At 47.3% G+C, this 12,739-nt stretch overlaps 1 protein-coding gene across 5 annotated transcripts in view; it reads left to right on the top strand.

The window, feature by feature from the left end:
* KMT2E (lysine methyltransferase 2E (inactive)) overlaps positions 1-12,739 on the top strand; it is a 209,506-nt gene that overhangs the window by 73,608 nt on the left and 123,159 nt on the right. For 3 of the 5 annotated variants that reach the window (XM_075345176.1, XM_075345174.1, XM_075345173.1), the window contains exon 7: positions 7,073-7,126. The exons of the other annotated variants lie outside the window; for them this stretch is intronic. In XM_075345176.1, the coding sequence (XP_075201291.1) occupies positions 7,073-7,126 (54 nt within the window). The remainder of the gene's footprint in view (positions 1-7,072; positions 7,127-12,739) is intronic. 5 annotated transcript variants of the gene reach the window in all.

Below are 12,739 nucleotides of genomic sequence, written 5' to 3'. Positions count from 1 at the left end.
AGGGACAGGTTTTGGCTCTTTCCATCCTGCACCAAAGAAACCTTACTTTCCGCTCTCCGGTTAAAGGGAACCTATCAGGTCCCATATGCATTCTGAGCTATAAGCAGGGTGTTGTGTGGCCTAATAACCCCTTCCTACCCATCCCTATGTTGTAATATTGTGGAATATGAAAATAATAAAAAAAAAGATTTATTACTTACATATTCGCTACTTACATATTCTCTCTGCTTCAGACGTGCACTGCGCATGACTGGAACCACAGGAGTCTTCTGAGCATGCGCAGTGCGCATCTGAAGCAGAGAAGCAAGCACCCAGATAACGGCTGTGGGAATGGTAAGTTTGCACGCATGGGATCTGAAGACGCTGATGGTGAAGTCGCACATGTAAATCCATGGTATCACAACCACAGGGGCGTGATACCACGGAAAACATGCAAACGCCTACAGGGCGATGTGACGCCCATGGGACTAGAGCCCCTTCTCATTTACATAGAGAATATGTAAGTAATCGTTTCCTTTCTCGCCTTTTCTTTGGGGGACACAGACATTGGGTTATATGGTGTCTCCAGGGGAGGCGTGACACTAGGTTTGAAAAAAGTGTTAGCTCCTCCTCCCACAGCATATAACCCCAGCTAGGCGGGAATTAGCTCAGTTTTTTCCTAGTGTCAGCAGGGAGGCTGACATGTCTGGACTGAGCTCCACGAGAGGTGCCTCAGGCCAGCTTATTTTTACTTTTTATTTTGTTTTTCTTTTCTTATTCATTCTATTTTTGATAGGGGCAATACCAGGGTGCCTTGCCACCCCCGTTCCCCCCGTGTACGGGCAGAGGAAACCTGGCGTGCACAAGCCGTCAGTCTTCCCTCGCACCCAAGTGGTCGGGTCTGCGTACCCCTCCAGGCTCCATGGAAGCACCTCACACCAAGGTAGCTCCAGAGGGCTAGCAGAGCCGAGGACCTGCTTCAGCCTTGAGCCGAAGATGCATCCCCTCCCCGAGATCCCCGCATCCATCACCAACGAGTCAGTCCCCTGCATCCAAACCGCCGCCTGAAAAGGCGCAGGTGGGGCGATACAGGCCGTGATCCCAGGGAAGCATCATTAATTTAGCTCTCAGCTTCGGCCTGCATTCTAGCAACGCCCCCTCCACTGCTCTAGAAGCCGCTCCCTCAAGTGGGCCGTCTCTCCCCTCCATGCTGCCAGAGAACACTGGACGCCATTACATGTGAAGAGCAGACACGGGTGAGATCGCCTCCTTGGTTCTGCGATTCTGTAGCACTATATACCGCTCTGCTCAGTGGTATATCGCTGTCTTTCTAGCAGTGTGTGTCTGCTGGCTGGCGGTGTATATCAGCTTTTAGCAGTATATACTAACTGTGCCTGTAGGTATATACCGACTGTTTGACAGTGTGTGCTTCTTTACTCTGTATACACCGGCTCTGCATAGCAGTCATTTATAATACTGCTAGCAGCTCCTCACCCACAGCAGTCCCTTTATAATACTGCTAGAGGCTCACTGTACTTATTGTGGAACTGTTGCTGACATGCGTAACCGCAAGGGTGATAAAGCTTCCCAGGCGTCCTCTACGGACCTCTACTATGCTTGTACCACCTGTGGACGCTCGTTTTCTAATGGCCGAAGCTATCCACTATGACGGGGCTGCGATGCCCCTGCTACCGTGTCACAACAGCCTCCGCTACTGGACCAGGAGGTCGTGCAGTCTGTGGATATGGCTGCGGCCACTATCCAGGCAGTACCCCAGTCTGATGACGTTATTCCTGCCTAGGCTCTTCTAATGTATAAGAGGTTAGATGACCTGGCCGCTCAGATATCCCAGCCTTTCCCCCTCTGGCTCAGCTTCCCCAGGGGAGCCCGCCTTCGTCTGGTGTCTCGTTCCCAGTACGTAAAAAGGCTGTCTCCAAAAGGCGCCATTGCGACCGTTGCGTCTTGTCCGACTCGGACATGATCAGTCTGACTCAGGCTCCGTGACCTTTAGTAGTCACGATTCCCAAGACTCTGACTCTGGTTCAGATGTCCCTTCTGAGTCTAGACATGTGGAAGACACATTCATTTCGGCTGTCAATCACTCTGTTGATTTCTGATCAGCCTTCGGACCCGACTTCTCAGTCGGCAATCAAGCGGGCCAAGAAGCCTCCTAAGTCCTTTGCCCAGGATCCGATTTTTCATCAAATCATATCTAAACTGTGGGATCACCCTGATAGGTTTAATAAAAAATCCTCCTCTTCATTCGCTTATCCCTTTCCATCGGAACTGGTTAAGCTCTGGTCAGTACCCCCCGTTGTGGATCCGCCAGTATCCAGGCTGGCTAAACACACGGTTATGTCGGTCTCAGACACCACGTCTCTCAAGGACTCGTCCGACCGCGCAGTTGATGCTGCGGTCAAATCTATTTTCCAGGCTTCGGGCTCCTCTCTGCGCCCCCTGTTTGCCTTGACATGGGTGGCGAGAGCTATGAGTGTGTGGAGTAGGAACTTGCGCAAGTTGCTTTGCTCTTGCAATATTCCTTCAGAGGCTCTTGAGATCCTTGATTTGTTCTCTCTAGCCTCTAATTATTTTCTTCACGGCTCCCTAGATGCAGCTAGTTTGTCAGCCCTAACGGCAGCCAACGCTGTTTTTGCCCGCAGAGTCCTGTGGCTAAAGATATGGAACGCGGACAGTGCCTCCAAGAAGTCCCTGTCCACACTCCCCTTCCAGGGTCTTCGTCTGTTTGGAGAATCCCTGGACAAGCTTATATCTGAGACGACGGGTGGTAAAAGTACCATTCTACCACAAAAGCGGCCTGTATCCAAAAATTTGAAAGTCTTCTTGGCGCAGGCAGTCCTTTCGGCCCGCCCCCCAAAAACCATCACAGGGGTCGTCGCAACGCTCAGATCAGGGATCTGGTCCCTCAAGGGACTCTTCCTGGCGTTCCTACTCCAGGCAATCTAAACCCAAGGGACCTCGCCCCGCGAAGGCCCCTTCAGCATGACGCCGGGTACTCCTCAGAGCCGACTCCTGTTGGAGGGTGGATTCTGCTTTTTCGGGATATTTGGCTAGACCATACTCACGATTCTTGGGTTCGAGAAATCGTCACCTCAGGTTACAAGATCGATTTCCATGCCCTACCGGCCAACAGGTTTCTCCGTTCTCTGCTTCCAAAGTCCACAACGCAAAGCCAGGCCTTATGTCAGGCCATAGCCTCTGTGCAAAAAGCAAACGTTATCATTCCAGTGCCCCTGGAACAGCGCGGCAAAGGTTTGTATTCAAACCTCTTTGTCGTCCCCAAAAAAGATGGCTCTGTCTGTCCTATCCTGGACCTCAAAAGGCTAAACAGGTCCTTACGGATTCGGACCTTCCGAATGGAATCATTGCGAGCTGTACTAGCTGCTATGGAACCGGGAGAATTCCTAGCTTCCATAGACATTCAAGATGCTTATTTACACATTCCCATATGTGTATCGCATCAACAGTTCCTTCGTTTTGCCGTAGGACACCGTCATTTCCAATTCAGGGCCCTTCCCTTTGGACTGGCTACTGCGCCTCGGGTCTTCACAAAGGTCATGGCAGCCGTCATGTCCATTTTACAGAGGCGTCCTGGTCGTTTCCTATTTGGACGACCTACTTATCAAAGGGAGCTCTCTTCAAGTTTGCTCAGAAAGCGTGCAAATTTGCCCAGACACGCTCTCAAGGCCACGGTGGCTTCTCAACTTCAACAAGTCATTCCTCATCAGCGCATCACCTTTTTAGGTATGCTGATGGATACGGTTCAGGCCCGGGGTTTTTCTTCCAGAAGACGAGGTCTTCCCTGATCCGGGCCGCACAATCACTCCGCTCCCGCCGTTACACATCCCTCCGGAGTGGGATGAGAGTGTTGGGCAAGATGGTAGCAGTCATGGAAGCCGTGTTGTTTGCCCAATTCCATTTGCGCCCTCTGCAATTGGATCTTCTGTCCTCTTGGGACAAGAATCCAGCCTCTAGACCGGTCAGTCCATTTATCTCGGACTGCCCTCAGCTCCCTCGTCTGGTGGACTCAGGTGTCATCCCTATCTCAGGGGAAGTCCTTCCGCCCTGTCCACTGGCACGTAGTCACGACAGATGCCAGCCTGTTAGGCTGGGGGCGGTGTTTCTCCACCACACTGCTCACGGACGCTGGTCTCACCCCGAGCGATCCCTTCATATCAACCTTCTGAAGATCAGGGCCATATTTCTGGCCCTTCAGACCGTTCAACCCTTGCTTCTGGGCCTCCCGGTTCGGATCCAGTCAGACAATGCCACGGCTGTGGCTTACGTCAACCGTCAGGGAGGAACTCGCAGCAGGGCAGCGATGAAAGAAGTCTCCAGGATTCTTCTTTGGGCAGAGATGCACATTCCCATTATTTCAGCTGTCCATATTCCGGGGATAGATAACTGGGCCGCAGACGTTCTCAGCAGGCAAGGTCTAGCGGCAGGGGAATGGTCCCTCCACGACGAGGTGTTCCATCAGATCTCTTCGTTGGGGGCTCCCAGATGTGGACCTCATGGCGTCTCTGCTAAACGCCAAAGTACATCCCTTCGTATCCCGGTCGAGAGACCCGCTAGCGCTTGGCTCTGACGCTCTAGTCCTCCCGTGGTCGCAGTTTCGCGTGCCATACGTTTTCCTTCCGTTCCCTCTCATTCCGAGAGTAATCAAGAAAATCAAAGCGGAGGGAATCCCGGTGATCCTCGTGGCCCCGGACTGGCCCAGAAGAGCCTGGTTTCCAGAGCTCCTCCACATTCTCGGCGACACTCCCTGGCGTCTTTCCGACCGCCCGGATCTTCTGTCGCAAGGTCCAATATTCCACCAGAATACAGCACAGCTGCATTTGATGGCGTGGCGCTTGAATCCTTGATTCTAGCCAAGTCGCGTCTTTCTTCCAGGGTAGTTCATACCATACTTAATGCTCGCAAGCCTTCCTCCGTCAGCATCTATCACAGGACCTGGAAGAAATATCTGTCCTGGTGTGACCGTCATAATCTGTGGCCCCTTACCTTCTCAATCCCTAATGTTCTTGCCTTTTTGCAAGACTGTATGGACTCGGGTCTTGCTCTCAATACCCTTAAAGGACAAGTTTCCGCCTTGTCAATTTTTTTACAGAAGCAGCTGGCTTCTCGCCCTCAGGTCTGTACCTTTCTTCAAGGGGTGGCGCATTTGGTCCCCCCTTATCGTCACCCCTTAGATCCCTGGGATCTGAATTTGGTTCTCGGAGCTCTTCAGCTTCCTCCTTTCGAACCCTTGAGAGAAATCACTCAACAACGGCTGTCTTGGAAAGTTGCCTTTTTAGTCGCTATTAGCTCTAGCAGGCGAGTGTCCGAACTGGCAGCTCTGTCCTGTCGCTCGCCTTACCTGATATTCCATCATGATAAGGTGGTCCTTTGGCCTTCCCCCGCCTTCCTTCCGAAGGTCGTATCCTCTTTCCACCTGAACGAGGATATTGTGTTGCCGTCATTCTGCCCGGCCCCGGTCCACTCCTTTTGAGAAAGCCCTTCACACTCTCGATCTTGACAGGGCTCTGCGGATCTACATCTCCAGAACAGCGCCGTTGCGCAAGTCCGATGCCCTTTTCGTCCTCTCAGAAGGACCCAAAAAGGGCGACCGGGCTTCCAAATCCACGACTTCTCGATGGATCAGGACTGCCATCTTTGAAACTTACAAAGCACGAGGTGTCGTTCCCCCTCAATCTGTGCAGGCCCACTCTACACGAGCAGTGGGTGCCTCCTTGGCTATCCGCCATCAGGCTTCGGCGGCCCAACTTTGCAAGGCCGCTACCTGGTCCAGTGTGCACACGTTTACAAAATTCTACAGAGTGCATACGCATGCCTGCGCGGATGCTGCTCTTGGAAGACAAGTCCTTCAGTCGGCAGTGGTCCATTTAGAAGTGGCCACTGCTCGGTTTTTTGACAGTGTTTTGATATGTGTTCACTGCAGTTGCAGTTGTTAGTCAGCTCTTAGTCTGATGTTCTACACTGTTAATAGTTCAGTTCCCACCCAGGGACTGCTTTGGAACGTCCCAGTGTCTGTGTCCCCCAATGAAAAGGCGAGAAAGGAAAGGACATTTTTGTGTACTCACCGTAAAATGTCTTTTTTGGAGCCTTTCATTGGGGGACACAGCTCCCGCCCTTGTGGTTTTGGTTGTCCTTCTCCTACTGCTTTTACAACAAACTGAGCTAGTTCCCGCCTAGCTGGGGTTATATGTTGTGGGAGGAGGAGCTAACACTTTTTTCAAACCTAGTGTCACTCCTCCCCTGGAGACACCATATAACCCAATGCCTGTGTCCCCCAATGAAAGGCTCCAAGAAAGACATTTTACGGTGAGTACACAAAAATGTCTTTTTTTTTTTTTTTTTTTTTTTATTTTCATATTCCACAATATTACAACATAGGGATGGGTAGCAAGGGGTAATGAGGAGCAAACTTTTATTTTTTATTTATTTATTTTTTTTAATTGCCCAGTGTCCACCTTTTTAGTGGCAGCAGCAGACACCATCTTTTCCAGTGTCGTCCCCCCTCCCACCAATGAAGGCTCTGAGAAAGGGGTTTTACGGTGCTTACCCAAAATCTTTCCTTCTTAGTTATAGCATTATGGGAGCCAGTAGTCTGATTAGCGATGGCTGGGCGGGGAAGCCTGCAGTTAGTATACCACTTCTGATGCACAGAAGATGACCGTTTCAGTGATGGAGGCATTGCTATTAATTATGCTAACATCTTGCCTCACAGCACACCATAACCAACAAAATTATAGCATGTATTTGCATATCAAACATACTAAAATTAGTGTTCCTCGCACTACTCTAATGCTGCTCTCAGAGAAATCTGCATTAAATACGTGACTGGTTCCCTTTTAAGTAGATCAAGGTTTGTATGCACCTGATGATGGACATAGATCATCTTCATAGCTGGGACAATGGTGAAGCCTATTAAGGAGAGGCAATACGTTCTTTGCCATTATGTGAACAGATTAATCTGGTCATGCTCAGAGGCAAAGAGTGTTAGTGCACTTATAATGTTATTTATTGAGTGCCACATACCTTTTGGGCTATAACTTTTGTGACTCTAATGCAGATGATCTTCAAACCTGCTACAATGGTAGAGGCAACAACGGAAGCCTTTTATCTGGTAGGTACCATTTCAAATGTGACACACCCCATTCCCTAACTGCTCGGTTTCTCCTAATGGCCTTTACCTCTTAATTTCTCAAGGTTCCTGTTTGTCTAATTTTGTTGGGAAGTATGGGATTATATTTTATTTACTTTTCATACATACACTGTGTATAATGGGTTTGCCATTAACATTTTGCAATTAACGGACATGAACTAATTCTCTTATTGCCTTGTATTTGTAAATAAAGCCTAAAAATATTTTTCCTTTCACTACATTGAAAACTACCTATTGAAAAATAGATTTTTTTTTTGTTCTCTAAACTTTGCAGTGCATTTTCTGTAACAGCTGTGAACTTCATAGTTAAAAAAAAAATACTGCAATGTTGAATACTACATATACAGTTATGTTGAAATCTAACATAAGTAGTCCTGTCAACAGTTAAAATATATAAATAAGCTTAAAAGGTAAAGTCATTTTTTTTTTTGCCCTGTCCAACAAACTAGTATATTTTAAACAACTTATGAACTGTAGAAGCCCTATTTATCCTATATATGTCCTCTAACTATTAGCATTCATGGTTATATGCCCAAATTGCCTCTCTAACCAGCCCTGTATAACGCTATTCACTAAAATGAATGTTTAAAAAACAAAAACTACTGTAATTCTAAACCTTGCTTTCCCTATGCTAATTAGGCCTTTGACTAGTGGTTCCCCTGGCTAGTCTGCTTTTTTTTCCTTTTTTTTCCTTTCCATGTTGTCATGCCCCTGTCACCACCAGCTTCTGGAAATCTTGCGTATGTAGCTCATTTTGACCTTGTCAGTGTGCCTTTTTGAAGCCAGGTATTCGTTTTTCTGCTTCATTAGGTGCACTGCATGTGGCCGGAAGTTCAGAAGACGTGTACGTCATGCACAGTGTACCTACTGAAGCCGGGAACCGTCCACCCTGTTTTTGAGGTGCAGAAACGTGGCTGAAATCAGCCACGGGCATGCACGATATTTTCTGGAGCTGGCAGTGGCTCCAGCTCATGGAAATCATGTTATTACGCTCACAGGGACGTGATAACATGGGAAAAAGGGCCAACTGGTCAGGCGAACTAACGCCTCTGCAAACTAGTCACAGGCCTAAATAGGATCGGAAAAGCAAGGTTTTTAAATAGCTGTTTAAAAAAAATAAAAAAATAAATTCGTATTAGTGAATAGCGTCATATAGGGCTGGGCTGGAGGCCAGAGGAGACCTGACAAGTTTCCTTGAAAGGGAACCTGTCACCAGATTTGGCAATTTATAAGCTGCGGCCAACAACCAGTTGGCTCTTTATATACAGCATTCTAACATACTTTACGATGGTGGTACGGTGCAGACAGGTCTGATGGATGTCTCCGTTCTCCGGGTCTGGCGCCTCCTCTTTCGGCCATCTTTGTCCTCCTTCTTCTGAAGCCTGTGTGCCTGATGCGTCCTACGTCATGCACACTAGCCGTCACTGAGGTCTTGTGCAGGTGCACTTTGATCTGCCCTGGCCCTGCTCAGGGCAGATCAGATCAAAGTATTGTAGTGCACCTGCGTGGGACCTCAATGCCGGCTAGTGTTCGTGACGTAGGACTCGTCATGCACCCAGGCTTCAGAAGTAGGAGGACAAAGATGGCCTAAAGAGGAGGTGCTGGACCCGGAGAACGGAGACCCCTATCTGACCGGTCTCCTCCGCCTGTTAAGTGAGTATTATAAATTGATTTTTACGTTCTACACAGTGACCTGGGCTCTTATATACAGCATGTTAGAATGCTGTATAGAAGAGCCCTGTGGTGGTGGCCGCAGCTTATAGGCCCCAAATCTGGTAACAGGTTCCCTTTTAAAGTAAACTTGTTACCAGATTCTGAGTCAAATGTACCTACAGTAGCTAAACTCATACAGCTAGTGTCTGATGCATGCTGCCTATGGAACAGGCAGCATGTATCTGCTGTTGGATTCACTTTAAACAAATGTTTTGTTGAAAAGTGTGTAAATTGTATTCGAGTGTTTAAAAAACCAAACCTAAACTTTTGAACAAGAAAATCTCATGAATGGGATATGACACTAGTAATGGAAATAAGAATGATAATCATTAATTTAATTTTTTATCTTGTACATAAAATAAAATGTCCATAACGTAGGTACTTGTATGTATTTATGTATGTGATATACTGGTATGCTGTTCAAATAATGTAAACTAAGTGAAGCTTAGCTCTTGATGTTTAAATGGTTTTTTTTCCCCAAAATCACAATGCGGGCTTATAATAATCTATACCTGTGGAAATATAACTCCTTTTTTTAAAGGGAACCTGTCACCAGATTTTTTAGTTCTAAGCCCAAACTAGCATCTTAAGCAGTGCCTGTACTGAATACTATAAAGGTGTATATTATCCCCTGACTCCCCCTGAAGACGCCACAAATACCTTTATAAAATCTTCTGCCATTTATGCTAATCCTGGGGTTCAGTCCAATGGGCATCCTAATTTGTAGCTCCTGTGCCTCCTTTCCTTGCTCGTCCTCCTTTTGATGATTGACATGGATGACGCCTCCGACACCATTGATGTAGCCGGGCAAAATCTCGCTTCTACGCAGATAGATTGCCGCCTCATGCAAGTGCACTGCACTCTGCCCTATTGCGGGCAGAGCTGAAAACATCGGTGTGCCTGTGTGATCCGGCAATGTCTGTGCGCAGGAGCAAGATTTTGCCCGGCTACGTGGATGGCACTGGAGGCATCATCCACGTTAATAATCACAAGACAGTGATCAGTGTGGAAAGGAGAGACAGGAGCTGCAAAATAGGGCGCCCGTCTGCCCGGACCCAAAGATTAGTGTACATGGCGGAAGATTTTATAAAGGTATTTGTGTGGTCTACAGGGGGAGTCAGGGGATAATGTGCACCCCTTATAGAATGTAGCATAGGCGCTGCTTAAGGTGCTAGGTTGGGTTTAGAACTCAAAAATCTGGTGGCAGATTCCCTTTAAAGCTCCACTCCAGCATTTTGTGGTTTTTTGTTTTGTTTTTTTTTGTTTTTAATTTATTTTTTATTTTATGCGCTGGAGTGGTGCTTCAAATGTAAGTCTTCTGCTCTATCTTCTACTCTCTCCGTCGCCGTCTTGCTCTTTTTCCAGTGTTGCCCCCATTGGTTACCAGCGATTTGTGACCTGCCGGCAGCTACAGTGTTTCATGGATGGCGCCATGGGTAACAAATCAAGTGTGAGAGCTTCGTACTGGCTCTGAGTTGGACTGAGAGCTTATGACGTAGCCTCTGACTTCCGGCACAAGATAGTGCCGCGAGACCTGAGTGGCGCCGAAAAAGGATCAATTTTTCTGCAGGTGAGCATAATACCGGGGGCAGGAAACTTTCATTTAAAGCACAACTCCAGTGCTGGGAAAAAAAAACCAAACACTGCAGTGGTACTTTAAATGTGCCCTGTTTTGTATATTCAGTCATTAGCTCAGTGTATTGGGGTCTGTCAGGGCACACAAGAAAGGTTGGGCTTTGTAGCACTGTGCTAATATGAGGGGCTAAGTCAAGTCTTTGGCTTTTGATCTTTTTTATTTCTATGGTAACAAATGTTACTTCACATGAAAGCCTTACGTGTCTAATATGTTTTCAAAATTTTGTGTTTGTTGATTATGGCAACCATGTTCTTCACACGTGGGAAAACAAGATGGTAGAGTCTAATGCAATATTCACAGCTACTGAGAGCAGAGGAGTGCTAAAAATTCTTGTTTCTGCAAGGAAAGTCAGCGGAGGATATCCATGGTGATATGTCGCAGACATTGGGGGATCAATGCCCTTCATATTCCACAGTTAAGAACTGGGTTGCCAAATTTAAAACTGGCCACTTCAGCACCAATGATGAGGAACGTCCTGGATGACCGAGAGTGGTGGTTGTTCCTGAGATCGTCGATGCTGTGCACAACCTCATACTGAAGAATCGACAAATGTCAGCTGAAGCAGTAGCCGACACCATGGATATTTTCCGTAAATGTGTTTGTGTCATTATCCATGAACATTTGGACATGAGGAAGCTATCTGCAAAGTGAGTCCCCAAATGTTTGACAACAGATCAGAGACGCATGCTAGTGAAAACTTCCTGGTCCATTTGTCAGTTTCCCCAACTGATAAGAACTTCCTGGAGGGACTGGTCACTATGGATGAGACCTGGATTTATTTGTATGACCCTGAAAACAAGGAGCAGCCAAAACAGTGGAAACAGTGGTTTTCCTCTTCCAAAGAAGTTCAGGGTGCAAAAATCAGCCACTAAGGTAATGGCGTCTGTGTTCTGGGATAAGTAGGGTGTGCTGCTAGTGGACTACCTTCAAAAGGGTTCCAACATCAATGCAAGGTATTAGATTGAACTTTTGGACCAATTGAAGGCAGCTCTGAAGGCCAAAGACGCAGCAAGTTGTCTAAAGTAATCTTGTTCCTGCAAGAAAACGCCTGTGCTCACACTGCACAAGTGACCACGGCAAAACTGGCAGAGGTGGGCCTCCAGCTGGTTGACCATCTATCTTGTTCACCAGATCTAGCTCCGTCTGACTGTCATGTCTTTCCAAATCTGAAGAAACACCTCAAGGGTACCAAATTTCACACCATTTCTGATTCCATGGCTGCTACCGATGCCTGGTTTGAGGCACAACCAAAATCCTTCTTTTTGCTAGGGTTACAGAACTTGGAATAACGATGTAAGACGTGTGCTGACATCAGTGGAGAGTATGTGGAATAAATGTAAAGTTTCATCATACTATCTCGTTTCCTTCTGGATAAAGCCAAAGACTTATCAGCAGCCCCTCGTATTAAATTTCTATTCAGTACCCTGCCTTTCTAGATTACAAATAGGATAGCCCATTTAGCTGTGTGATAGAAAGATGTTAAACAATCTTTGTTGGGCTTAAGCGGGCGTTATACGCTGCGACATTGCTAGCATTTGCTGGCGATGTCGAGCGCGATAGCTCCCGTCGTACGGCCGATATGTGGTGATCGCTGTCGTAGCGAACATTATCGCTACGACAGCGTCACCCGCACATACCTGCTCTGCGACGTCGCTCTGGCTGGTGAACTGCCTCCTTTCTAAGGGGGGCGGTTCGTGCGGCATCACAGCGACGTTACACGGCAGGCGTCCAATAGAAGCGGAGGGGCGAAGATGAGCGGGACATAACATCCCGCCCACCTCCGGTGGAGACAGGTAAGGAGATGTTCGTCGCTCCTGCGGTGTCACACACAGCGATGTGTGATGCCGCAGGAACGATTAACAACATCACTAATAAGCAGAAAATGTTTTTTTTGTTTCAGGACGACCTCTCCGCGCCAAACTATTTTTTGTTTACTTTTGTGATCGTTTAAGGTCACACATAAGTGTCACACACTGCGATATTGTTAATGAAGCCGGATGTGCGTCACAAACACAGTGACCCCGACGATAATTCATTAACGATATCATAGCGTGTAAAGCAGCCTTTAGTCTGTATATTAACAATAAGCATGCGTTTACTATGTTTTGCACAAAGGAGCGTGCTTGTGGGAATAAACCTTAGATGATGAGATGACAGCAAATATTTGATTTGTTACATATAAGTAAAGATGAGCCTACATTTTGGAAGTTTGGTTCGCTGGCAAC

The sequence above is a fragment of the Anomaloglossus baeobatrachus genome, chromosome 4, assembly GCF_048569485.1.
Source record: "Anomaloglossus baeobatrachus isolate aAnoBae1 chromosome 4, aAnoBae1.hap1, whole genome shotgun sequence".
NCBI lineage: Eukaryota > Metazoa > Chordata > Amphibia > Anura > Aromobatidae > Anomaloglossus > Anomaloglossus baeobatrachus.
Note: the sequence above shows the minus strand (reverse complement) of the source record. Positions and strands in the feature narration are given on the sequence as shown.